Source organism: Cyanistes caeruleus, chromosome 10, assembly GCF_971803275.1.
Source record: "Cyanistes caeruleus chromosome 10, bCyaCae1.hap1.1, whole genome shotgun sequence".
NCBI lineage: Eukaryota > Metazoa > Chordata > Aves > Passeriformes > Paridae > Cyanistes > Cyanistes caeruleus.
Genome location: NC_141710.1, coordinates 4,874,191 through 4,899,998, shown reverse-complemented (window position 1 = coordinate 4,899,998; position 25,808 = coordinate 4,874,191). Strand labels below are relative to the sequence as shown.

The window sequence follows — 25,808 nt, the reverse complement described above, 5'->3', positions numbered from 1 at the left end:
CTCTGAACCACCCATCTGTGTCCACACTCCTTCCAAGAATATGTGGAACATGAGCTGGTGGGGTTTGGCTGAGCAGCAAGGTTGGAGCTGATGATTTTGACAAGAAAAGAACAACTGGAAACAGTGATTCTGGTCTTTAAGACTTTATCTTTTTTTAATATCCACGTAAAAAAAGGAAACAATAACCAACAAAACAAACGAGCAAAAAAGAAAAAAAAAATCCAGCAGGAAAATATAAAGGAAGAAAATTTAAGTTTATACTGAAAGATACAAACTATGGAAAAGAGTAGGAGTGTTTTTAAAATAGAACAGGATCTAGCTCTGCAAAATAAATTCTTCTCCTTTAAAAACAAGTCCTTAGAGCAGGTTCTTTGGCAGAACAAAAGGGAGGGTCAGTACTGACATCCCACAGGGATTTATCCCAGGTGGCCAACATCCAGCCTGAGCTGCTGTTGGCTGGGAGCTCTTCCCACCCCTCTGCTTCCTCCAGCCACCTGCCAAGTGTTCCCTCTTCCTCTTGCTGACCTTCCCCAGGACCTCCTGTACCTGTGCTGGGCATTTGCCTCCATGTGGGGTGGAGAGCTGGTGGTTATGGAAAGCTGGTGGGAAGCTGGGGTTTATGGAAACTGAGGTTTATGGAGCAGTGATGGACACAGGGAGAAGGGGATGCAGTTTGTGCTCACTGGGAGCACAGCCTTAGGAGCCACCAGAGATGCCAGCTCAGCTGGTGGAAACTCGACCTTCCAAAGGTCCAACTCTGCAGAAAAAAAGTTCAGCTGCAGATTCTGATCCCTCCAAGATAGCAAACACTCAGGGAGCACCAGCATTTCACAGAAACCGTTTTGCCTGAATTCCTTCAGAGAACTTGTAATCCTGAGGAGTGGTGCTCAAGCCCAATGCAGATGCCAATAAAATGGTTATTTTGCAGGGTCTGGACCCCTTTTTTCTCTCTAACTCATCCCTTCTTTCTATTCATAGGCATTATCTAGAGCTTTTTAGGGATGTGCTCTGGAGCCAGGTGGGAGGACCTGCTGAGAGCTCACAGCTCTCTCTTCCCACAAAAGTTCTGACATGTCTCCCTCTTCCCCCTTCAAATAAACTCCCTCTCTGATCTATTGGCTGGAGGAGGCAACATTCCACTATGGAGTTAATCTTCCCGTCACTGGGGAGAGATTTACCACGGGGAAGTCCTGATGTCAGTGTGGAGCTACACATCTAATGCTCCCTGGGATTCCTGCTCCAAAGGGAACTCAAATTAATTCTGAATGAGAAATTCTCCTGGCCCCATTAAAGATGACATCTGCAGGAACACCGGTGGCACACGGAGGTTGGGAGCTATTAGTGCAGGAATAACAATGGATTATGCACATTCCCTGGAGAGATCCGAAGAAATAAATACACTTTGCTATTACAGGCTCCAGCAAACATCTAAGCAACAGAAATCAGATTAAATATCAGAGCAGATCAGCTTGGAGTACAATCAGCAAAGCAAAGGTGGGACTGGGTAGAGAAGTCACCAGGGAGGAAAATGCCCTGACCACAGGCTCTGTTTGTTTTGGGCACAGCCAAGGGGACACAACTGAATTTGCTTCAAATACACAGCAATTATCAAAGGGGAATTTTTTGCTATTTGAACAATTAAGAAAGAGCACAAGGCACTGCTCCTGTATATCTGTTTATACAGAAAATAGGAGCAAAATGTTCCACTCTGAGAGCACCACAGGGTCTTACTTTGGTCACAGACCTCCCGGTGCTGTTAATACTAACGGGCAGTTGAGTAAAACTGATGTTCACAACAAAGATGCAACCTCAGAGTAGAGAAAACTTGCTAGAAAACACAATCCCATTTACAGACTGCTTGGTTTGCTGCACTTTTTGCTTGTGAAGTTAAAAATATCTGATAGCACAACTCAAGGCCAGAAGGTCTGCTAGACATAATCGTATTTCGCAGGGTACGAGCGTCTCACATCCTCATTTCGAGGAGCTTCTTCATATCCTGCACCCTTCCTGGTCTTTGGGTCAGCTTCGTAGCCCGAGCCAACCTTGTAGGGCCCTGTCCTGTAGGAGATGTTCCTGCCCGAGGCGTTGTAGGACACGGCTTTGTAGCTGGAAGAGACGCGAGAGGAACATCAGTGACTGCCCAACATGGCACCCTGCGCTCACACTGGCTTGTGTGTGTCATCACTTGGAGGGAGTCAGAGAGCTCAGCCCACCATCCATGGAAAGCTGCAAGTCCCTTTCAGGTTCTTTCAGAACCACACACTTTCTTTCCCTTGAAAAAATCATTTGTGGAGTGATGGACCCACCTACAGTGACCAGCTGTGGGAATACAAGTTCCTGGTGATGTTACACCATCCCTGGAAGTGTTCCTGGCCAGGTTGGACAAGGCTTGGAGCTACCTGCTCTATGGAAGGTGTCACTGCACATGACAGGGGTGGAATGGGATGGGCTTTAGGTCCTTCCCAACTGAAACCACTCTGGAATTCTACAGTTCCATGTAAATCATGGCTCAGCTGATGCAGTCTACCCCTGATCTCACGATCTGCTGTGCAACCTGCAGTTCACGGGCCTGAATGTGCCAGCACAGTGCCAATGTCACATTTTGAGGTCGGTTCTTATGTCCTCTCTGTTTGTGTGTGAGTCACAGGGTCAGGGAGGCCAAATGCTCTCTTTGGACCCACAGAGGGTCCAATCACTAATCACTAATCATGGACTTCAGGTAGTGGTGGCTTTGGCAGTGCTGAATTAATGTCTGGACTCTGACCCTTTCCAACCTAAAGGACTCTGTGTTTCCATCCTCACAAGGACTATCACGGCAGGGGTGTTACACACTACATGTCCTGGGCGGGCTGTGGGAGATCTGGACACCCCAGGTTTCCTGCAATCCCTTCCCATGTCCACTCAGCTCAGCTTACCGGGATTCTTCTGGGATGAGCCCTTTGCAAGCAAGGCACATCATGATGCCTCCCACGAGGGCCAGGCCTCCTGCCACCCATCCGACGAAGAGGGCTGAGCCAAAGGTGTACCTGCAAAGGAGGCATGGCTGGTTAGGGTGTGACAGGGTGTCTGCTGCTGCCCAGACACACTGAATATTCCTCCCTCTGGCCCTACAGTTGTTCCCAGAAGACCCCAGAAGTTCCCAGAAGTCCCACCTGCAGTCTGAACCCCAATGGCCTCCTCCTGTCTCGTTCTTGAGCTTCAAGGACAGAGACATCCCAGTCCACTTGCTTATATCCAGCCCAGACAAGAGGCTCTATCTCCTAAGAACAATCTTCCAAGTCCTGCAACCTTTCCAACATACTTCCAGAGTTTGCCAGTCCTTCAGCAGCAGCCCTGAGGGAGATTTCCACCGTGTAGCACGTGAGCCAGCTGAGCACCCACCTGTTCTGGACGTTCTGCATTCCCTGGTACATGTTGGTGGTGGACATCCAGAAGTTTGTGACCAGCATGTTGGCAAACACAGACACTCCAGTGATGGCACACAAGCCTGAGATGGGACAGAAGGACAGACTGAGAGCCACACAGTGCAAGAAGTCACCTGGGGGAACCTTCCTAAAATTATTATGGATAAAGTCTTAAACTGGAAAAAATATTCTTTATAAATACAGGCTGTAATAATATATGGTAACAACATATATAAAACAAATCAAGGTATATACTTCCTTTTCCATCTATGGGATATTTTTTCAGCCTTCCATGCTTTGTCCACAGAAATTTCTGTTTCCTGAGATCTTTTTCTTTTTTGTTCCCTAATCAGAGGTAAAAAAATATTCGACCCCATGAAATCAGGATGGAGAACAAAGCCAATAACTTCAGAAATGCAAAAAGACTTGCCTAGTCCTCAATTCCGAGTAAATGCAAAGCCTTCCACGTGGAAGACACGACAGATCCCACTTACCAGCAACAATGAACATGATGCCAGAGGTCAGGGTCATGTTGGCTTTGGCAGTATCCTCCATGCTGCCAATCCGGATGCATTTCAGAGCAAAAATGCACACAAGGAGACCGAGGATTCCCAGGACGATCCCCACGATCATGAGGGCCCTCACAGCCTGGAACATCGCTGCACAGAAAACACCAAGAGCCTCGTTGAGTGACTGAAATGGGATTTCTCAGAGTCTGGGGGATTTTCAAAGATTACCTCTGTCTGAAAACAGAAATATTGAAGAAGAAAACCTTGGAAATTGGGCACTGGATCTACTCTGTATTATCTGGGGCACCCATGGGAGCTGAAGCTTGAAGGAGGCAAAAACCTTTCAGATTCCTCTTGGGTGGAGTAGAAAAGTAGAAGGAAAAGGGACACTTGCACCTTCAAAACTTGGAGAAGTGGTCAGGGAAAGAGTACTTGCATACCAAGGTGATTCTCTAATAAGGTGGCACATATCCCATCTTTTCCCAGACACTTCCCCTCCTCACTTGTGCACGAGTCCCTGGCAGGAAGAGACAAGAAGGTGGCAGAGCCCTGGAGGGGGTGCTGGGAGGTATTTCAAGGGCTGTTGGGATTTGGCTGGGACGCTTTGCAGCCTCTCCTTGCCCTGACACATGATCCCACAGCCCTGGGTCTGGCTTTGGTGCTCCCCAAGCATGACTGCCCCTCTTCAGGGAAGAGAAAGTGGGCCCGTGATGGAGTGAAATTGGTGGAAAACATTCCACAGCCCTGGGGACTTCTCTGCTCTGTCACCCCTTTGCTGGGTGACCGCGGCGCCCAAGGGTGCAGGGGAGCACAGAGCCCTTGCACAGGTTGGGAGAAGGATTTACAAACCCCTCCCAGGAGGCTGCTGGGTGCCTGGGTGGCTCTCCTGGCCTGTGGGGTAACAGCAAGAGGAGCAGAACCGCTCTGGCACCGCGTCGCACACGGAAACGGGAGAGCTGCCATTCCACACGCCGGGAATACACCACCTTCTCCCATCCAGCAGCCCCACTACCTCAGCTCCTATGACTCAATTTGCCCTTATCAGCTGATAACGAGAGCTAACGAGCCGGGGGTTTTCAATCTCCCATTCATCAGCCCCCAGGTAGGAGCTCATTAGTTATGATCCATCAGGGAATGTCGGATATGCCTTATCAGCCCTCAGAGGTTGTTCCGCAGCACCTGATGGGAGGAAGAAAGAGGAGGAAATTTCAATCTTCATTTGTCTTTGCAACCACCAAAGTTTCTTGGCAAATGCTTTAGTTTCAGGGCAGGCAGGAGAGGCTGATAATCCAAGACTATGGATCATGATGGAAGCTCCTTGTCCCCAAGACAGTCATTCCTTCCTTCATTCCTGGGTGTTTCCTGCAGGTTCCTGGGTGTCATCACTGGGGTGTTTCAACCCACCAAGCAAACAAAGATCCCACAGAGAGCCTGTTGGCTCTCAGGAGAGGTGTTCCCAGTGCCTTGGGTGCCCATGGAAGGACACAACAGGCATGGCCAAGCCAAGCAGCCAAGGATGTTCCACATTTGCTGGAGCACTGTCGTGAATCTCCGTTGAAAGGAGCTGTTGGAGGGGGAAGAGGCGTGCAACAGGACATGACAGAAAAAATTCCAGATAGCCATCAGCAGCCATTCCTGCCTCCATGAGACTGAGTTATGAGCCATCTCCACTAAGAGGTGGAAAGGAGGAGGAAGTTCTCCCAGGCCTGCTGTGGCACAAAGACCTCTCCGCTTGGCTCACGGGACTTGAAGTGGGAGCTGTTTGGAAAGGCAGCACCGCAGTTTCAAGGTGAATTTTGGCATCCGTTGAAAGTCCTCTGAAAAGAGCTGCTTTTCCAAAGGTGAATGACCTCTGCTTGGAGGAAGGAGTGGAAGGGCTTAGGCAAACAAAGTGGGAGACTATGGAAAAGTGGTATCAGGAGCAGCAGGAAGCAAAAAGCCCCGGAGTTACAAACCTGCCTTTCGCACACACCTTTTGCGTGAGGGAAGATAACTCGGCTTCCATACAAGGGCTGGTGGTCCACAACAAGGGAATAGCAAAAGCACCAAGAGAAACACAGCTCCTCCATCAAAATAAATGCCAGAGACGTGAAACCACAGCCTGCACCCCTGTTTTCCAGAGGCAAAGAGAACTGGGTAGGCGTCTTCCTCCCCCATGTGGGTGGAAAGAGATGAGCGAGTTAAAACAATTTCAAGTCATTTTAATGACCATCACCTGCATTTCTGTTGCTAATAAATAATAAAGAGGTGTAATCTGACTTTATGACCAGTAATGATTGATGGGATATAGAAATTTTAGGGAAATTAAGTAGATTCCTGCAGGTGTTTAGGTTAAGCAAATTCCAGCAGGGACGTTTTTTCTATATGTTTGAAGGCATTAATTAAATGGATTAATAAAGATAACTCTGACAGGATATCTTTAACAACAGAAATTATCTGTGAGAGCTTTGCACATTTCTTTATTGCCATATTACTTAAAAGTAACTGAAAAAGTAAAATCTTGATTGGAATAAATTGACATCAAAATGATGGTTCCCATTTCCTTATGGCTCATTTAAAACACAATCACCTGCCCACAGCATTATGAAGAGATATAGTGGTCAACATTTTGTAGAGATAGTTGGATAAATCTAATATTTAGTCTTTAAAATAAATATTCCCATGGGAGGGATGACTCTGAATATCAGGTTTGCTCCTCCAAATGGGAAAGAATTCACCTGGCAATCCTGAAGCTGGGTACACAGAGACACATTTATTCCATGGCATCCCTTGGAGAGTCATGGGCCCTCAGCGGAGCTTCAGGGCACCCTAAGGATGGCATCCCTGAGGATACAGGGCTGGAACACACATCACCCTTGGATCAACAGTTGCAGAAAGCCTGAGAACAGCAGTGCTTGCTCAGACCTTTTTGTGATCATGCACCAGGAGAGAGAAACACTCCCAATCTACTGCTGGGCTGGGAGCACTGGAATACCCCCACATGCAGTGGGGTGGGAAAAGCAGCTCTTTTGGGAATATTAGCAAGCAAACAGAACAGCAATATGCCTCTGCATCCTGCTTCTGTAGACACTAACACTGCCCTGGTGATGGGGAGTGACTGAACACACCTTTCCCCTTCATGCCCTTCCTACCCATGCCTCTCACAGGCAGATTTCTCCCGTTCCAGTTCTGTCCATGGAAAAAAGTACATTTCAATTATTTCCATTGTCTGATAACACTACACAATTGCATGCAGCCTCTTTCCTTGTGTTTCCATTCCAAGGGACAATAGCTGGGGAGTTAAACATCCTCGCTCCCCTCACCTCAGTGGAGGTGAGATTTATGCCAGCAGTGGTGCTGAACCAGTGATGCTCAGCCAGAGATCCCACACACATGCTCCAGGTCCTAACCCCCACCAATAAACCCCACCACAAAAATTATTTTGGCAGCAAATATGCCCCTATTTTTATGCTCATCATGCTATTCCCCTCAAAGTGCTTTAAGATACCTGCTCCTCCTTTCAGATGAAAACTGCAGAGCTCCAGGACAGCCCCTGGGTGACACCGGGAGTGTTTTTGCCCCTACCTGGCAGCCCAAGGATAGTGAAATACGGCCGACACTCCGTGAAGCCGGAGCTCTGCCGCACGCAGCTCCTCCACAGCCCCTGGTACTGGAACACAGCCGTGACCGGGTTGTCGTACAGGTCCTGCGTGCTCCACGTGTCCATGGCCGTGGCCATGATGGTCCCCCCAATGCCCAGTAGTGACACGAGGAACCCCATCACCTGGCAGATGGTGGTGGACATGGTGTGTCCCCAGAGAGCGGAGGTGGCACGGCCCCGAGGGAGCCGCAGTCCTAATGGGGCACCGGAGTCGTCTTGCCTGAGCCACCAGGAGTGCAGCTGCTCTTATCAGATGCTTTCCATTGAGCGCTGTTTGCTCAAAGTGTTTTTGCAAGATAGTCCAGTTTCACTCTCGCTGCCGGGGAGGTTTGTGCCGGCAGGGCTGGAGATAGGGGCTTTTGTCCTTTAGAAGTGCTTGTCCTTCCACGTTTAAGCAGCCGCGCTCTGCCGAGTGTTGGGCAACCCACTTGGGGCTTGACCAGCCCCCTGAAACCCTTTGCTGCCCATTGGGGCCTCTCCTGCCTGCTTGGCATGGGGCAAGGACTGTGTCCCCAGGGGAGTTCAGCACCTGGCCCAGGCCATCCCCTCTCTGTGCCTCTGCTGATGCTGTCACACAATCTGTCCCCCATGGAGGTGTCTGCACAAGGGGCACAATGAGTGACAGGGCTCTGTCAGAGGATGTGGGGGCACCAGCCCAGCCCAGGGATGTGGCTGCTCCTTGAGGAGCCCTCAGGCATCACTGAGCTTCCTTTGGATGTTGACCATGGCACAACCCAGGGCACCAAGCCAAGAGCCCCAAACCGATCCAGCAAAGCTCCTCTAGCCCTGTTCTCCACCCACCCACATCCCCACTGCCATCACGAGGACACACTGAAACCCATGTGGGAGGGAGGAGAGCATTGGGACCATGGGAAATGGCCTTTCTGAGGGGGTGCTTGTCCTTATTGGCTGGAGGGATGGTCCTGGGAAAGGGATGGAGGATATAAAAAGTGGGAAATTCATTATCACAGTGGAGAGGTGCTGGGCTCATGGGAGCAATATAAATCCACTGTGCCTCTCTGCCAAGTGAGGTACAAGGACCTTCCAGGCTTTGCACTCATCTATTCTCATCCAGTATCCCACTCAGTCCTGACCTATAAACAAATTCCTGCTCTAAACTGTGCATACCACAGGCACCATCCACACCAGCACCTGGATGTGAAGCCATGTGAAAGCCACCAGGAAGAGAGGAAAGGTTGATTTGTGTCCATGGAGGAGCTACAATGGGGTTATTACACCCTGGATACTGCTCCTGCCTTCTGGAGAACAGCCATCCAGGACATCCCTCGGCTTGTGGGGCTCTGTTGGGGCAGCCAGAGCACAATTCCATGTCTCATGGCAATCACAGCCCTCTCGGGTCAGGCACAAGACGTCTTTGCTTCCATCAGTTCTATTCAAATGTCATAATCTTCACTCACTTTGGCAAGTTTATGTCACAGGAATGGTTGGTTCTCACCTACCTAAAGTTGCCAGCAAAAAATAACAAAGTGGACAAAAACCATAGGAGGGAACCCTCAAGAACCAGAGATGGTAGAGCTGCTCATCCTCTGTGAAGGACAAGGAATGCTGACTAAAATTCCTCATTTAGGATAACGATTTGTGATAGATCAGGGCTGGAGAAGACTTAGAAGCTGAGACAACAGCTAGGAATGGGAAGTACCTGGAAGACAGAAGGACAAAAAGCGCTAAAATGTGGTCAGTTCTCCATCCCATCCCTTGTGTCCCACAGACAGAACTGTGTCCCTGTTTAGAAAATCTGGTTTTATCCAAGCCCTGATGCTCCTCAGCAGCTCTCCAGGATGACTCCTGTCCTTCCCACCTTCCAACCTTCCTGTTTCTGGCCATCCAGTGGTTAAGAGCCCACATCCCTTTTTCTGGGCTGAACCTTATCAGAACATGTCAGAGTGAGCAATATGCCTTTGAGATGTAACCCCTGTTCCCAAGTGTGTGCAACAGTGCACAGAGAAACGAACCCATAGACTGGTCATAGCTAAAATAACCCTTGGGGAGGAAAAAGGAAGCAAAGAGGGAGAACTAAAGGGGTGAACATATTTTTTCCAGCTTTTTTTTTTTCCCCAAACACCTCTGCCTCCTTTTAAAAGACAGTTTTTTATGCTCAGCTGGACACCTGGGTGGTTGCAGGAATACCAGCAGTGGTGGCCCTTCCATCCCTATATCCACATTTGCTTTGGTGGGAGGGGACATACCACTCCTTCCTCCAACCTAGCTACTGGTTCTGTGCAGCAGGAGCCGCTCTTCAAACCAGCAGGGACCTTTTCTTCTCCTTCTCCACTATTTCACATCCCAAGCTCTGCTGATCTCAAGACACCCATTGGAAAGAGGCCCATCCCTGGATGTGCCCATGTCCAGTCCGTCACTTCAGTAACCTTTCCCTGGGAGTGGAATTTTCTCCTGTGGATGAAGATGCTGTTTCTCATCATGGCTCTTACTCATGGACATCAAAACCCCAGAGCAATGGTGTAGCACTCAAAAAGCATCATCAAAATCTCCAAGTGTGCAGGAAAGTTCAGGAGAACCAGTCTGGCTTTGATTTGCAGCGCCAGATGGAGCCATGTCTTTCTAAAGAAGAGGAACCAACACAGGGCTGGACATTCCCCAGTGAAGCCTTGTGTGCTGTCCCCAAAAATGGAGCTGAGGAAGGAATTTTGCTGCTGATGGTCACGCTGCAGTCCTCAGTTAAGAGTTAAACACTCAGCCATGCTCAGCACTCCACAGGTTGTCATCTTTGAAGAATTATTGTGGTTTGGGTCTTCTGTTTGTTCATCCCCAAAAGTATTGGCTGAAGTGTCCTCCAGCCATCCCACTGCCATTTCTCCTGCTCTGACTAGAACCATGCTTGGATAGAGTGGGCATTCAAAGCTTCCACATCTTCCTCTTTGGATGCTTGAAGCAGAGTTCTGGAGACAAAATCCAAACTTGTTTCCTTCCCAACCCTTCCCTAGCACATTTTCTTTGTCTTTCTCAAATATTCAGATTTTAAGCTTGTTTTTAATGGTTGTTTCTGAGCTTCCCATTATAGGGAAAAATACATTCATCCCATTTTCCCAGGTAACAGAAGATCCCCTGAGAGTTTCATCTGAACTGTTGGCTCAGAGCACAACCCAAGAAGGGGCTGGGTGAGAGGAAAGCTGTGGAACAAGTCTGAGCATCTTCACCACAGCCTGATGCTCTTCTCCAGCCACCCCATGGAGATGACCACAGCCAGGATGGATTGAAGGACGAGAATGTCTCTCCAAGCAATCTGTGGATTGTCTCCAGCAGCTGAATGCTTGGCCAGAGGGTTTCCCAATCCATGTGGAAATGCTGAGCTGTGTCTGAGGAAGGGGAATGGCGAAGCTGCAGCTCACCAAGGAACAGAGAACAGGGCTCCCACTGAGCATTGGGACAACTCCAGTGGTTTACCCAAATGAGGAAAAGCAGGGGGCTTTGTGACCGCTCCCCAGTGCCCCTTTATTCCAGCTCATAGTTGCTTTATCTCTCCAGGCACTGACTCTGTGTTATCTCAAACCGGTCCCTGGGCCCAGGCAGCTCCTGAATGTTATCGCCACCTCTCCCACAAAAATCACCTCCAGCTCATGTTTGCTCTCGAATTTGCAAACAGCTCACACCCTGCCAGCTGCTCACACCAGCCCAGCCTGCTCAGGCCCAGACTAAGCAAACCCACCCTCCTCTTCCTGCCCCTCCATTGTCGGGACCACCTCAGGGCCCATGAGTGTGCAGTCCACAACCAGGAGGTTTGAATGGCCTTTCTGGAATTCAGTGAGGGAAGTGGGTCATGGAAGGACCCCATCCCAGCTCAGATCCACACCAGAGGGTGCTCTGAGGTCCCTCAGCTGAGCTGGGGTGCATGAGGCTGAACTTGCTTATACATCTATGAGCTGTAGCCCAGCTCCAAATCTCCACAGCTTTGCTCCTTCCTCTTCTGGCCCTCGTCCCAGATCCCTTTGGATTTTTTTTCCTTGTCTCTCATCCTTTTGTGGTGCAAAGGCTCAAAACAATAAATGTGACACATGCACCCAGCTCCCTGCCACCTCCTCCCACCCTGAGTGTCACTGGGGTTCCTGAGACCTTTCTAAAGGTCTCCCTTGGCCCTTTCCCCATCCCTACACCTCCCTCAGCTCCAGCTGTGAGTGCAAACCCATCAGAGCCTCACACATGTCCTGGTGGGATATATCATGTCTCTAGCCTACCTAGGCCACCTAAATCCTTCTGCACCCAAAATTTGACCTCGAGAGGCTTTAAGCAGGTTCCAGCAGTTGCCTGCAGATGTTTCAAAATTCGGAGCTGACCTGGCTGGGTTGAAAGGATTCCAAGATTCAAGACCTTGAAAGAGACTTTGCCATGGCCATCACTGCTGGATGACCATGACATGGCAATTAGCACCTCCCATCCTTACAAAATTTGGGCATGGAACAGTTCCAGGGAGCACAGTCGCCTTGGCCAGGGGCTGCCCTGTCTCCAAAATCAGTTTATTTGCTATGGTTATGCCACAAAATGGTTGTGGGCTGTACAAAATGAAAGAGAACTCTGTCAAAGCATCGACATAGAAGGGAAAAATCCAGAGAAGCCAATGTTGATGCTTCCTAGACATGAATTCTCCTCAGGAAACATCTATGCACTGGCCCTGCCCTGCACCAGCCAAACTGAAATTTATGTAAAATCTGGGCAGTCATGGTTGCATTCCCATGGGCTCTTTTCCCTCTGAGCACTCTAAGAACATGGGCATTTTTATCAGTTGGAGAAGTTGAACAAGCTTCTCTCAGACTGTCAAAGTTTGCCATTGGAAAAGTAATAATATTCTCCTGTTTTGAGCCAACAACCCTTTGGTCCACAGCAGAGAGCTGTCTCAGCCCTTCTGAAAGGGTAAAACTAACTTTGGACCCAAGGAAGAAATGTCCCTGGAAAAATTGCTGGAGAAGGCTCCCTGAGTAGATGTGGAAAAAAAGACACTGACAGAGAAACCAGGGAAATCACTGCCCTGTGATTGTAATTTAGCAAAGTTGGGAGAGACTGCAAATTCTGCTTTGAGCAGAAATCACCTCGTGATCTCCACACAAGGTGAAGCACCAGCCTTGCCCAGCTCTGTTTTTGCTATGTATCCCTTATCTATGTGCTCAGTTTCCAACTATGTCCTCCAGACCATCTCACACCAAAGCAAGGAGCAAAAAAAAACAGAAGAAAGCAAAATCAGAACAAATACATCCAGTCCTCCAGTACCACATTTCACCAGAGAGCAACTGTTTATAGCTGAGCAGCCAGAGCCATAAACTGCCTGGGTAATTTCTCATTTCTATCTATTATCTTGATTTTTCCTCAATCCATTTGAAATTAAAATTCCCAACTAAATTGAAGATAGATTATGGCCAAGACAAGTTTAATCTTTGCTGTGGGAGCAAGGGATTGAGGTGAAAAAAAACCTCAGAACCCAAAACTTCCTAGATGTGCTCGGGTCACCTCGCTGCTTTGCCAGAGTCCTATTATTTTTATTCACTCTGGCACTATTGTTCCCAATATAAATTGCCATTGTCAGGATAATAAATAGGGGTTGATAATGGAAATGCTGACAAACCATTAACTCTGGGGTAGTTTGTGAGGGGGGTTTTATGGAGATCAAGGTGCCATACACTTAAAATAAACATTGGGATGATGCACTTAAATAGTATCTGAACAAATTAATAATACAATGGATTTTTAGCATATTTTCCCCCCACTCTGACTGGTGTACCACCTTTTCTGGTGGTGGGTGTGAAGAAGTGCCCATAGGAGCAGGATTCGAGAGACAGAGCCAATCCATAAAGCACAGCATTGGGGCGTGAGGCTTTGCTCCAGCTTCTCCAGAGACTGGAAGTGTCAGACAATCCATAACAGGATGAAAAACGGGAGCAGGGAGGGGGGTGGCTACAGAAGAACAAGCCCAGTTCATTAAAAAGAAAGGGAAAAATTCCACCTCATTTTGTAGGGTAGTGCTGATAGCACTGGTCACATAAAGGACCACATAAATATTAATATTCCCTCACAATGAGCCCACAGCATCTCCCCGACACCACTGAGGGTGAGGACAGCAACTTTGGGGGGCTCACACATCCACCACCTTTATTTTTTATGGTTGTCCTTTATTCCTTGGGCTCTTTTATGTCCCTTTTTGTAGATGACTGCAGTAAACCTGGCAAACACAAGTGAAAATTCCACTCTAAGATGAGGGCTTCATCAGAAGCCCCAATATTTAGGATAGGATGCTTATTTCTGTCCGTGGCTGGGAGGGATCCACAGAGCTTGTGGGGTGGAGCTGAGGAATCATGGAAAGAGAGAATCCCAGGATGGTTTGGGTTGGAAGGGATTTTTGAGACCATCTTGTTCCACCCCCTTCTTTGGGCAGGGCCGTGGACACACCGATCTCCAGCAGCCCCTCTAAATGCAGGAAAATGCTGCTAATACAGGAAATCTATCCCCTCAACATTCCCATTTTAGAATATGAACACCCACCCGACAGACACCAGTCTGGAGGTTTTGGAATTGCAAAAAAGAAAACATCCCTAGTTTTCTGCTTTTTGCTGTAGGGTTGAGGTCAGCAACAAAGGTGTTCTAAAGGAACAAAGCCCCCCAGATCTCAAGTTTTCCGAATTCTTCAAACACTGGTGTAGTTCCCAGAGCTGAACACTTGAAAATGTTAATTGCTTTTCCTGTAGAGTTGTAGTTTTTGTCATTTTAAGCTTTTTGAGCAGAAGAACTGCAAGAACTGGAAGAACTGCAGTGTCTTGTGGGGGAATCTGTGTGGGGAGGGTTTGATTTTTACACCTCAATTTACTCCTCACATTATTACCTCACGTGGTAATTTTAATCTCTTTCTAAAATCATTAAGGTTGGAAAAGACCTCTAAGATCAAGTCCAGCCATTAACCCAGTGAGTTTTTCCAGCCTGTTCTGCCCTTTGCTCCCTGAGTTTTCCCTTGGTGAAGCTGCTGGGCTTTGCTGCCTGGGGGAGCAGTGCGTGAATACCAGCCCTGCACAAACACCCTTCTTTGGATGTCATCCTTCAGCTGGATGCCCAGGCAGGATCAGGCTCATGTCTTTCTAGGAAAATGCATCTCTGTACCTGAGTGTCCAAGCAGGGACATTCCAAGCCACAGCTCCAGCAAGAGGATGATGTTCAGGGCACCTGCCTGGGGAAGCTACAGCACAGCCAAAGCCAGACACCAGCTGGGAATGAGGATCCAGAGAGGAGCAACACAAAAACACAGCTCAGGGGATGAAACACCTCCCCAGCTGAGGCCACAGCCACACTGGGTTTTACTGGTTTGATTTGTGCCTTCTCTTGAGAGAAGCAATTTTTGTGCACAATGCCCCTTTCTGTGTGTTTTGGAAATGCCATTTTGAAGAAGTTCTGCAGTGATTTCCTGATATAATTGGCTTCTTCCCTCCATTCTGGCTGTATCAAAGCACAGAGGCCAGATGGGTATAAGAGTCTAAGTGCCTTTTTTCTCACTGTATTAAGGCTAGAAGAAACCCCAGATAATCCTGTTGTAACCTAATTGTTTGCACCCCGAGATACTCTGGGCACAACCGGGACAGGAATGATTCCCGTGGCAGAAAAAAACTGTAACCAAAGGAGAATTAGGGAGCAATCCAGCCTGGTGGTGTTAGCCCGAATAGAAATACAGTGAGCTGAACTGTGACATATCCTCTTAGGAAAGGATCTTCTCCAGTGACAAGACTATTAGTGACTTCTGGTGGGGAGCCACACACAGCCACACAGCTGGGGCAGGAATCTGAGCCAGAGCCACCTGTGGCACAGGGCATGAATCTCCCCATTGAGCAGCCTGGGCAATACCTCAGGGTACATAATTAGCTGTAATGAGTTTTGCTGACCCTCAGCTGAGGGAACATGAGGTATCATGGCAGGGGGTTTGCCTTGAGGTACCTCCAAAGACCTGTTTTCCAAACAAGGTGGGCACCCAAGGTTGTTTCTGGCTGAAATTTGGGTTGCCCACTGAAAATCCCCCACTGCTCACACAGAGATTGTCCCGTGCCCTCCCGCCTCTCCCCTGGCACACCAGGCCCTACCTGGCAGCCCCAGGATGGTGAAGTAGCCGCGGCACTCGGTGAAGCCAGAGCTCTCCCGGACACAGGTGCGCCACAGGCCCTGGTAGTTGAAGACGGCGGTCACCGGGTTGTTGTACAGGTCCTGGGTGCTCCACTGGTCCATGCACGTGGAGGCGATGATGCCTCCGATCCCCAGGGCGGACACCACGAAGCCCATGGACTGGCAGATTGTCACCGACATGGTGCCAGGCGCGCGGGATCCACGTCCTGGGCGCACACAAGCCTCCACAAGCTGGGTCTGGGGCAGGCAGCCAGGGCACCAGGGACTTTTAGCTGGAGGCACTGCCTACGTCACGCCAGCAGTCAAGAGAGCTCTGGGTGCACCACGCAAACCTCCCCTTGCCTTTATCTGTTTCGGTGAGATAATTTCCTCCCTCGGTACCAAGAGCCATTTGTTCCACCTCGCTCTCTGTTTACCTTCTCCCTCCAGGCAGAGGTGCAGCTGGCACGGCCGGACGGGACCAGCAGGTCCCTCTGCAGAGCTTCACAGGAACACTGGGGCAATTTGGGAGACCAAGCACAGAGGAGCTTAAATTGAATGAAACATGAAAATTATGGGAAGCCTAATCCCTTCCTGGCAAGGATGACACTTTTGAGCCGAGTGGAGAGGTTCAGATTGGATATTAGAAAGAAGTCCTTCATGGAATAGGTTCTCAAGCGTTGTAGAAGGCTGCCCAGGGAAGCGAGGAGTCCCCATCCCTGGTAGGGTTTAACAGATGTGTGAATGTGGCACTTGGGGACATGACTGACCTGGGAGTGCTGAGGGAACAGTTGGACTTGATGATCTGAGAGGGCTTTTCCAACATAACTGATTACATGATTTATTAGCATGGCTCCATCTGGCTCAACCAAAACATTCAAAACCAAGGTTAAATGCATAAAAAAGAGAATCTTGTGGCAATAGGTGCTTGGGCAGACCTCAGGAAGTTTGGGCTGGGAGCCCACAGGAAAGGCAGCACTTGCTGGAGAGTGAAAGGTGTGAACCTGCAGTTTGTTGTGGAAGGATCATGGGGAAAACATAGACAAAATTGCATATCCTTTATTATTGTTTTATACCCCTCAACCAAACAGAAATTTGGACTTCTTTCCATGGACAAAAGAAGATGGCAGGGCAGACCTGCTGTAAGACCAGAGCACCCTAAGAGACCTGGCCTTATTGCAGAAAACGCCTTTGTGGGGTAATTCCCTGTTTGCCCATTTTGCTCCATCCCGCACCACTTTCTTCCTAGCCCAGTTTTCCTCAGGTACCAACCTGTTTGTGGTTGGAGAGGAACACGGAATGTGCAGGAGAGGAGGAGAGGAGGAGCCCTGTTCCAGCAGTGCCAGATACACAGAGCATGTGGAGGGGTCAAGGAGGAACCTTTGGGGGAAGTGGAGCTCAGTGGGATGACATTTAGGTGGAGGAAGTGGGAGGTCAGGAGGAAGCATGTGAAGGAGTGGACCTCTGTCACCTGGCTGAATTTACACTTGCTCAAGGAGCCCAGAGTCTCTCCCAGATGCTTGGCCTTAATGCCTTAAGGATTTCCCTGTAAAGGTGGGCCTGAGGAAGATCCAACCTGCTGTGGGAGCAAAATCTCAGAGATTATTTTGGTCCTGCAGCTTTTTGAGAGAAAGAAGCAAAGGACCGTGGGAAGTCGCCCAGTCTGCTCCCGTGTCCAAAGCAGAGCAGCTCTGCTATTGAAGCTCTGAGGGAGATGTCACTCTCATTTAAGATTCCAGAGCCTCAATTATCAATTCCAAAAATGCTGTGTCTAACACCAATGTTTGTTACACATCATTCATGAAATTAATGCCCAAAATTAAACACCAACCAGGAAAAAGATGGCTCCAAAGAGTCCACAGGTTTAAATGGAACACTACCCCATTTTCCCTTTTTCCCCCCAAAAGAACAGGATCGGTGTTTCATGTGCTTTCACAACCAACTCCTTCTCCCAGACATTTTTTGGCAGTCCTGGTGCCACACCTCACCCGCTCCATGTTGGGGCTGTTAATTCCTTTCGGTATCGGTCAACAGAACTTTAATCACGGAAAGCTTTCCCAGTATCACGTAGCTAAATATAGAGCCTGAGTCCAGAGCACAAACACACTCCCTGTGTTTGTCACCACCGGGATCACCTGGAGACGGAAAAGACTCATGGCAGCCAACGATTGTGTTCAATGCATTAACTCAAAGGATAAATTCACCTTGCAATCGATCAACTTGGAAGGTCTGGAAAAAGCGTCTCCACTTGGTACTCATCGATCTCTGGGTGGGGATTGCAAGGTACCTGCAAAGGGATGGATTTTGCCCAAATTATCACCCATTTATTTCAAAATGTGCCAATGTACATAAGCCAGAAGAACAGGGCCTTGGTGCGTGAGCAGTGGTGTTCCCAACGAAAAATTTCCTAACCTTAACAAAAAGGACAGTTTTCTGCTCTGGGAGGATCTCACAGGGAAAATAGCAAAGGAACAAACTCCTTCAACCACCTAAACTTGATGTGACTTGTGTAACTCATCTCAGTTATCTCACACGACAGGGATACAGGAAGGACAAAGCCTTCCCTGGGTATTTTTCTTAGGAATGACACCAAAAGCTGCTCCTCCAGCTGTGCCCACTGGCCATCCCCGATGCTGTGACCGCTTAAGTGGGAAATTACACCTGTTAAAAAGTAGAGTTTGTGCTGCTCTCTGGGATTTAAGTGATTTAGCTTCATTTTAGCCTTGCTGCTACTACCTGTGGGAAGGGGACCCCTCCTGGGGTGTTGCCTGGAGCCATCAGCCCCTTCCCACCTGCAGGGTCCTCTCCTTCTAACACCTCACCACTCCTCACCACCCTCACAACCCCACTGAACCTCCTGCTTCCAGCACAGTGGAGAGGATTTCTCTTGAATATGGGATTCGTCCCTGCCAAGGAGGACGCCTGGACTGCCTAATTATTTTATTCATAAGCCGGCCGTGCTTTCAAAGACATCTGGGTGACCTATCTAAAGCTAAGTGAATCCCTCACCCCGGAGGAGCCCCGCTCCTCCTGATCCCCCCGGGGAGCCGGGGTTGGGTGGCGGAGGAGCTGCCGGGGGAGCTCTGCGGAGCCGGACAATGAGGAACACATTGACAAAGTGTTCACATTATTGGCTGATGGGTCTGCATCAGTCACTCATTCACAAGCACAAGGTCTAAATTGCAGAACCAATTAACGGCACTAATAGCCCTTGCCTGAATTAATCTTTGAGACAAAAGAGGAGAGAAGTGGAAGAGCTATTAGCAAATCAAGCTGTACCATCCCTGCTTTATTGCAAGAATCTAAGTGTCTGTATTTGGCTATTATGAACTGACTGCAATTACAGCCCTCATTTAAAATGATTAAGTGGTTATAATTATTTTTCAATTAAAACTTAGATCTTCCATTTATACAACATTGCAGGCTTCAATTAAAGTCCTTTTTCCCTTTTTTTTTTTAATTTTTTTTTTTGAGGACAAAAGTGCCACTGTGCCAAAAGACTCTTGCATCTCTTCTGGCCATTGAGAGTCGAGTAACATGGTAATAACACCTTTGTTTGCATCCCTCCTTCCTGGCCTCCTGAACTCCTGCGTGGCCAAGGAGATAAACCGCCAGGCACAGCACCTGCCAAAGGTTAGGAGAAACGAGCTTGGAAAGCTCTACAAGCCTCAAATACCTCTGAAATCGGGTAAATCCACCTGGAATGGTGCCTTCACCACTCTCAGGGCTAAGCGGTGCTGCAGGAATTGTTTATAAAAGATTTGGGGGACTGGAGGGTTTGTCTGGGGCTTCTGGAAAGAGCAAAACCATTGCAGAGAACAGAACTAGGAGAAGTTTCTGCCAAGCCTGATTTTAAACATCTGAGGAGAGAAAAGCCAGGGTCTTCGTATGAAACAAAGCCCAGTGAAAACTTCCTCTAGTTTTATTTCAAAATGGCATTTCCATTTCTAACTGTACTTACAAGAACAGGAAGAGGTTTGAAAGGGAGAGGAGAGGGAGAGGGAGAGGGAGAGGGAGAGGGAGAGGGAGAGGGAAATTCAGGAAAAATGTGGTGGTCCAGCCAAGATGTATTTTCCTATGATTTTCTTTTTTTACCAACATGGCCCCAAAAAATTATTTATTATTTGCATTACCAACATGAGGCTGAGGAGTTCTAATAGTGTTACTTGGCCATGACTTTTGTCACCAAGTTTGACTTGATGGTGACTGTCACGAGGTGAGAAAGGCAGCTGCCATAAAACCAGACCACACCAAAAAGTCACTCCCTTCAACTTGGTGTGACCTCCAACACAAAATGGCACAGCCAGAAATGCTGGGCGCACCAGGAAATGTAGAGAGAGAGGAAGTTTTGCAATCTTGCAGGGAGGGCTGGGTGGAGGGGGTGACTCAGAGAGGCAGGGTTAGACAGGAGGGCTCAGGCAGCAGTGTCACGCTGCTTGTCTCAACACATCACAACAGCACCCACAGCTTCCTGCTCTCAGGGTCTTCAAGGAGCTACGAGCAGCCCTTTCCCTGCACAAGCTCATGAGCTCCACCACGGCGGCTCTTTGGACAAGTCCAAGCACGAGCAGCTTCTCAAGAAGAGTGAACTTCAGACAATCTCTCAACTGCTTCTCCCCTGCCTATCCCCAGGAGGAGCTGGGGGAAATGTGTGGGCAGGAGGAGCTTTTGTCCACCACAAAGCGCTCAGCAGAATCATGAATCACCGGCTGTTTCCCTGGTTTGCATTAGGGAGCAGCCACACCAGAGGTATTGCCGGAAGATTTAGGGAAAGCCCTTTTTCTATCCAACCTCAACTCAACCCTGCAGCCTTTCATGTTTCAACCAGAAACTTAAAACTGGCTCATACTGAAGGGTGCCCAGCTCAGGTGCATTGAACTGGGGGTTCCAGGGGCTGCAATACCCAGAACTGGCACCTGGACACATGCACAGCTTTGGCCAATGTGTCTTCTCTGGGTCACGGAATCACAGAATGGTTTGGATTGGAAGAAGCCCATCCAGTCCCACCTCCTGCTGTGCCCAGGGGGACCTTCCACTACCCCAGGTTGCTCCAAGCCCCTCCAACCTGGCCCTGGACTCTTCCAGGGATGAGGCAGCTTCTCTGGGCAGCCTGTTCCAAGGTCTGTTTGTGCTTGGGAACAGGAGATTTGGGAATAAATCAAGTCACTGGAGGGAGACAACCCAGACAGAGACATCTACAAGCAAAGCCTAAAGCCTGGCAAGATAGGACCAAGCTGCAGATGCAGGACCTTGTGTCACTGGCACCATTACAGGGTAAACACCTGTGCAATTAACTGCAATTAAATGCACTCCTGAGCAGCTGATCTCCTGGAACAGCGCTTTCCAAGGAAGAACGTAAGTACTGCCCAACATCATGTGTGTATTTGGCTTTAGCTTCATGGCTTTGAGTGACAAGAGTGCTGTGATCCTCGACAGAGCATGGGGGAACAGTCCCAGGGACGAGCTTCTGCAACCACAAAGGGCCTTTCCATAACCTCCTTGTCCAGAAATGGGTGCTCCTGCTGACAGCCAGCCTCGTTTCCTTCTTTCCTGGGTTTGGATGGGCAGGCATTTTCCACCTGAACATTATGATCTTGATATTATGAACTTGATCACTTTATGTCATTTCCCCTCCTGCATTTATATACAAATACCACTTTCCTTGTCGTCCTTCTGGGTGACACACGAGTTATCCCTTTATTCCTGGAAGTGTTCCAGGCCAGGCTGGGCAGGGCTTGGAGCAACCTGGTCTAGTGCAAGGTGTCTAGTGCAGGTGGTGAAAAACAAGGGGCTGTTTAAGGTCCCTTTCTATCCCAAACCATTTGATGGTTCTATAATACAAATCCATAAATTGTATTCACAAATCTTGTCTATGTTATATACAATTTCAACCCCATCCAGTCTGAAATAGTTTGTTATAATTTTTATTATCGTTGTTGTTGTTATTATTTTTATTATCCCTCACCACAAACCCTCCTGTGCTGATAAACCACTGAGGGTGAATATTTAATTACTTAAAAGCCAAGAAAAGCAGAAGCTGAGGTTAAAAGTTAAGCAAAACTACAAAAGAATCTTCTTGTGAGGCACTCAGACTTCACCAGCTTCAGTGAAGGAGGACCTGCCTGGAGAAGTCCCATTTTACACACAAAAGAACTTCAGAGGTGGTGTCACACTGCTCCTCAAACATCCCAAACCATTCTGATGTACTGAATCCTGCCATTTCATTAATTTTGACACTGGAAACAAGCCATGGAAGAGTTTTCTGTTTGTGAGAGGTAGACAGGAAGAACTAGATAAAATAAAAAATTACATATTCTATAAATTAAAGTATTTAAATTTGATGTGCAATGGTCTACCTGAAAAATCAGACCAACACAGTTTTGGGCGACATTGCACTGATGTTTTTCAGCTTCTATGTATTGAAGAAATCACAAGTGGTTTTTCAATCCCAGGCTCTGGAAGTTGATGTTGGAAAGCTCTGGAAGCACAGGAGCTGCAGGGAGTCTGGAGTTGGATGTTCTGGTTGCCACCTCCATGGCAGGAATAGAGCTAAGACTGAACTGAGATCAGCTTACCACAGGGATGAAGTTGCCATTCAGTGGTTTCCAGGATATGAGGTGGTTTTCCCCACAGCTCACAGGAGACAATTCTGTGTTGTGCTCACCCACATGTCCTGGTGCTTTGCTTCTCCAGGATTTTCCAAAAACACAGAGCTTTAAAGCCTCTTGGCCACCAGCAAAAAACATCCAATTGACCCCCACCTGCCATCTCTGAGCTCAAATCCACTTGAGTCATCCCAGGACCAAATCCTAATCTTCAGCCTCTTGGAAAACCTTCTCTATTCCCAAATCTCCCTTTGCAGCATGGATTCCTACCAAAGTGTGAAGAGATTCCCAGAGGGAAACCAGAATGAACACAGAGACATCCCAGCTCCTCTCACCTGTTTACAAGATCCCAGCATGGATCAGTGTTCCTGCTCAGCCAAGAGCTGCCCAGAGGAGCAGGAATGACCCCTGCAGCTCCATCCCACCCCTGGAATGCCACAGCCATGAGGTGACCTACTGGAATGCCATCATGTGCCAATCCCATCATTCTTACACACAGAAATCCATGTTAAACCTGCTCCAGCAGCAGCAGATCATCCTGGGGGGAGGGAGGAGGGTGATTTTTACCATCCAAAGCCCAAACAGATGGCAAATTCCTGTGTCAGGCTTTGTGGCCAGAAGCGAAAGGCTCAGGCACATCTGTCACAAACAGCATTCCCAGCCTTTCCTCTCCAAGCCTTTGTTTCATTCTCATTGCTTTCACACCAACAGATTCCCCCTGGAAATTCAGGAATTGTGCTTGCACATAATACAGCCCTCAGCCTTCCCAGGACCTAAAGCCTGGCATTGAAGTGAACAATTGTGTGTCTCCAGTTGGTTTGGAAAGGCAAAATTTACCCTGGCAAGACTATCCTGCATTGCTGGGCAGAAGGAGCACAGGCACTCCTCTAAATCATCCTCTTATTATCATTTTCTTGTGTTTCCTTCTAACTCCCAAGAAAACCTGTGTGGCCCAGACTGAAGACCTCTCAAGGTGCCTTTCAGTCAGATTTACAGGGCTCTGCATAGAGGGAGAAACAAAAAAGGAGGGGATTTCATGACTGATTTTAGGATGAAAGAAGAGGGAAGATGCAGCATGTGAGGAATGAGGGTGGATGTCCCTGCAAGGCTCCAGCCAAGTCCACTGGGGACAAGGGGACAGCAATTAACCCTTCCACCATCCCCTGATTAAGTCAGGATTTATTTTTCCTCTCTAGGTCAGCTTTCCCCACAGGCTGGGAATTCCAAAGCCATGGTCATGCTTGTGCTCAAGAGAAGGAAAAGTCCTCTCCCAGAAAGGAAAGAAGTCCCCAGCCCATTAGGGGTTGTGTGTGCAGATCCTTTGCACTGTATATTTGCATTTTAAAATCATTAGTAATGATTTTATTTCTTTTTTCCAAAAGCATCCATTGATGTTCCATTAGGTAGAAAAGAAATTCACAAAAGAAAGTGTAGTTTCACTGTAGAAACTCTGTAGACATGATTCTCTGACCCTAAGAGAGTTTCAACCTGTCAGGAGCTCATGTGTTCCCAGGGGAAAAGTTCCTGGGAACAGTTTTCTCTCCAAGATTGTGTTATTGTAAATAAATAATATCTCTCAAAACAATACTGAACTGATGTACTTGGTGTGTTTTCTCTGGTCCCAACAATGGGACCAAGGGGAGTGTTGTTCCTTCTACCAATCAAGGTAACCTGGTCAGAGAAGCTTTATAAGGGTTGAGAAAACCCCAAAAAACCCCTTCTTTGCCTCACAAAACAGCTCTGTGTGTGTGTCAGATTACCTGGAGAACCCTCAATACCTCATGTCCATCAGTGACAAAATCCATTTTCCCCTTGTTTTTGTGATGTCCGTATCCTTTGCTGCTGACTGTTGCTCCTTCAAGAAAAGCAGGCATCCTTTCTATTTTTTTAATAAAATGTTCAATTTTCTGTTTATACAATTCCTCAACTCGGGTTTTTTAGGTAAACTTTTCTGCAAAGTCAACCAAAGTGGAGCTGGCACATAATTCCAGAGAGGAGATGTGTCTGTGCAGTCCCTTTAATACAAGGCTGCCTGAACCCCCATTTCAGAGCCTTAGGGTGCACACCCCGTGTTCATTTTCCAGAAAGTAAAGGAAAAGACAGGAGTGTCAAATTATTTCATTCAAACTTCCCTCCTCAGGTGTGAATTTCAAGATTTGTGCAGCCTGTTCTCCTTCCAGGTACATTCTCCCATCTCCTCCTCTTCAATGGGCAAACCAGGGTAAAAACACCAGAGACCCCCCTGAATTTTCCTATTCTTTTCTCCTTATTTTCCTCTTCTACATTATTTTTTTCGAGCGGAGGAGCTGCTAAAAACCTTCACATACAAAGTAATGACAAAGTTTCCCCTGCAGGGATCACTTTGACAAAAAAGCCCTGTAAATATTGTCACTGGCCATATCCAGAATATTTCCAGGGTTCTGTGTTTGCAAAGCAAACCAGAAATATTTGAGGAATTGGTTTCCCCCTGAGGCCAGGCTGAAGGAGGAGATCCTGCAGACCCTGAGATGTGACCAGAGCCTCTCACTTTGTCACTTTGTCACTGTGGGAGCAGCCTGACCCAGCATGGGATGTCTGGCAGGTGTTGGCTTCAAATTGATCCCAATAAAAAGAGACCTCCGGGCTGTGACCTGAATACTCAAAGACTGAGTATTTGAAATTATTTTTTTCTTGTTGGGAATTACACAATCCATGGAGGTTTCATGATTTGCAGGAGTGACAGGAACACACCAAGCCAAGGTGGGGAAAAAGGGATTTTTTTATGGAGGAGAGAACACAGATTAACCCTGCAGATCCAAACACAATGGGAAACTTCCCCAAGGAAAGATTTTTTGCAAAACCATTGTTTTGGCAGGGTGAAAGCACCAAGTGTTTGAGTGCAGTGTTTGTGACAGGGAGGTGCCAGCAGCAGCCCCAGCCCTAAGGGCAGGCCAGGGGAACAAGAGAGACCCTCGTGGGTGCCTTCCTCCTCATTATTCCCCATAATAATGTATGGAATTATAAATTCCATAATTCTGTGATCTGTTCCCACCTTCCTCAAGCCAAAAAAATCTCTCAGGCAAAACAAGGGCGACGGCAGCCACAGGATGGCAGCAGAAACTCAGCGATGCAGCACCAGCCTGCCTTCTCCCCCTGCCTGACGGGTTTCCTCTGTTATGGGCAGAGTAAATTGAATCATTTTATTGTCTGGAGGAAATTTCTGCGGCTTTCCAGGCAGCCCCTGGAAAAGCCAGGGGTTTGGTGTTTGGAGAAGGTGGCCCAAAGGTAAAGGCCTGGCGGTGCCCACACGGCCGGGCACCCGTGAGGGCCCAGCAGAGGCCTGGGGTTAATTGCTGGGAGAACTCTGCTGCTGCTTCTGAGACCCTGCACAACCGCCGAGCGCTGATTAAAAAATAAATATACTTTTGGAAAGGCTGTTAGTCCACCTTCCTCCTCCTCCTCATCGCTGCTCCCTGCCCCCAAACTCTGCTTAGCCAAGCTTTACATGCTTAGGCTTTCCGGCCCATTTCAGGTGCGTTGTTGCTCTTCTCCCTCTTCCCTCCTTTTTATT

General features: G+C 48.2%; 1 protein-coding gene across 3 annotated transcripts; it reads right to left on the bottom strand.

Moving 5' to 3' along the window:
• Positions 1–127: 127 nt before the first annotated feature.
• On the bottom strand, positions 128–25,808 carry CLDN18 (claudin 18). Of its 3 annotated transcripts, XM_086843240.1 has the most exons (7): positions 25,290–25,808; positions 17,858–17,940; positions 15,635–16,168; positions 3,899–4,063; positions 3,382–3,487; positions 2,916–3,026; positions 128–2,106 (listed from the first exon to the last, which is right to left on the bottom strand). In XM_086843240.1, exons 3-7 carry the CDS (start codon positions 15,852–15,854, stop codon positions 1,929–1,931), a joined length of 780 nt encoding a protein of 259 aa, XP_086699366.1. In that variant the 5' UTR covers positions 15,855–16,168; positions 17,858–17,940; positions 25,290–25,808; the 3' UTR covers positions 128–1,928. The 3 variants fall into 3 exon arrangements, with proteins under 3 accessions (XP_086699366.1, XP_023789203.1, XP_023789202.1); XM_023933435.2 differs by lacking the exons at positions 17,858–17,940; positions 25,290–25,808 and having other exon boundaries at positions 15,635–16,349; XM_023933434.2 differs by lacking the exons at positions 15,635–16,168; positions 17,858–17,940; positions 25,290–25,808 and adding an exon at positions 7,478–9,487.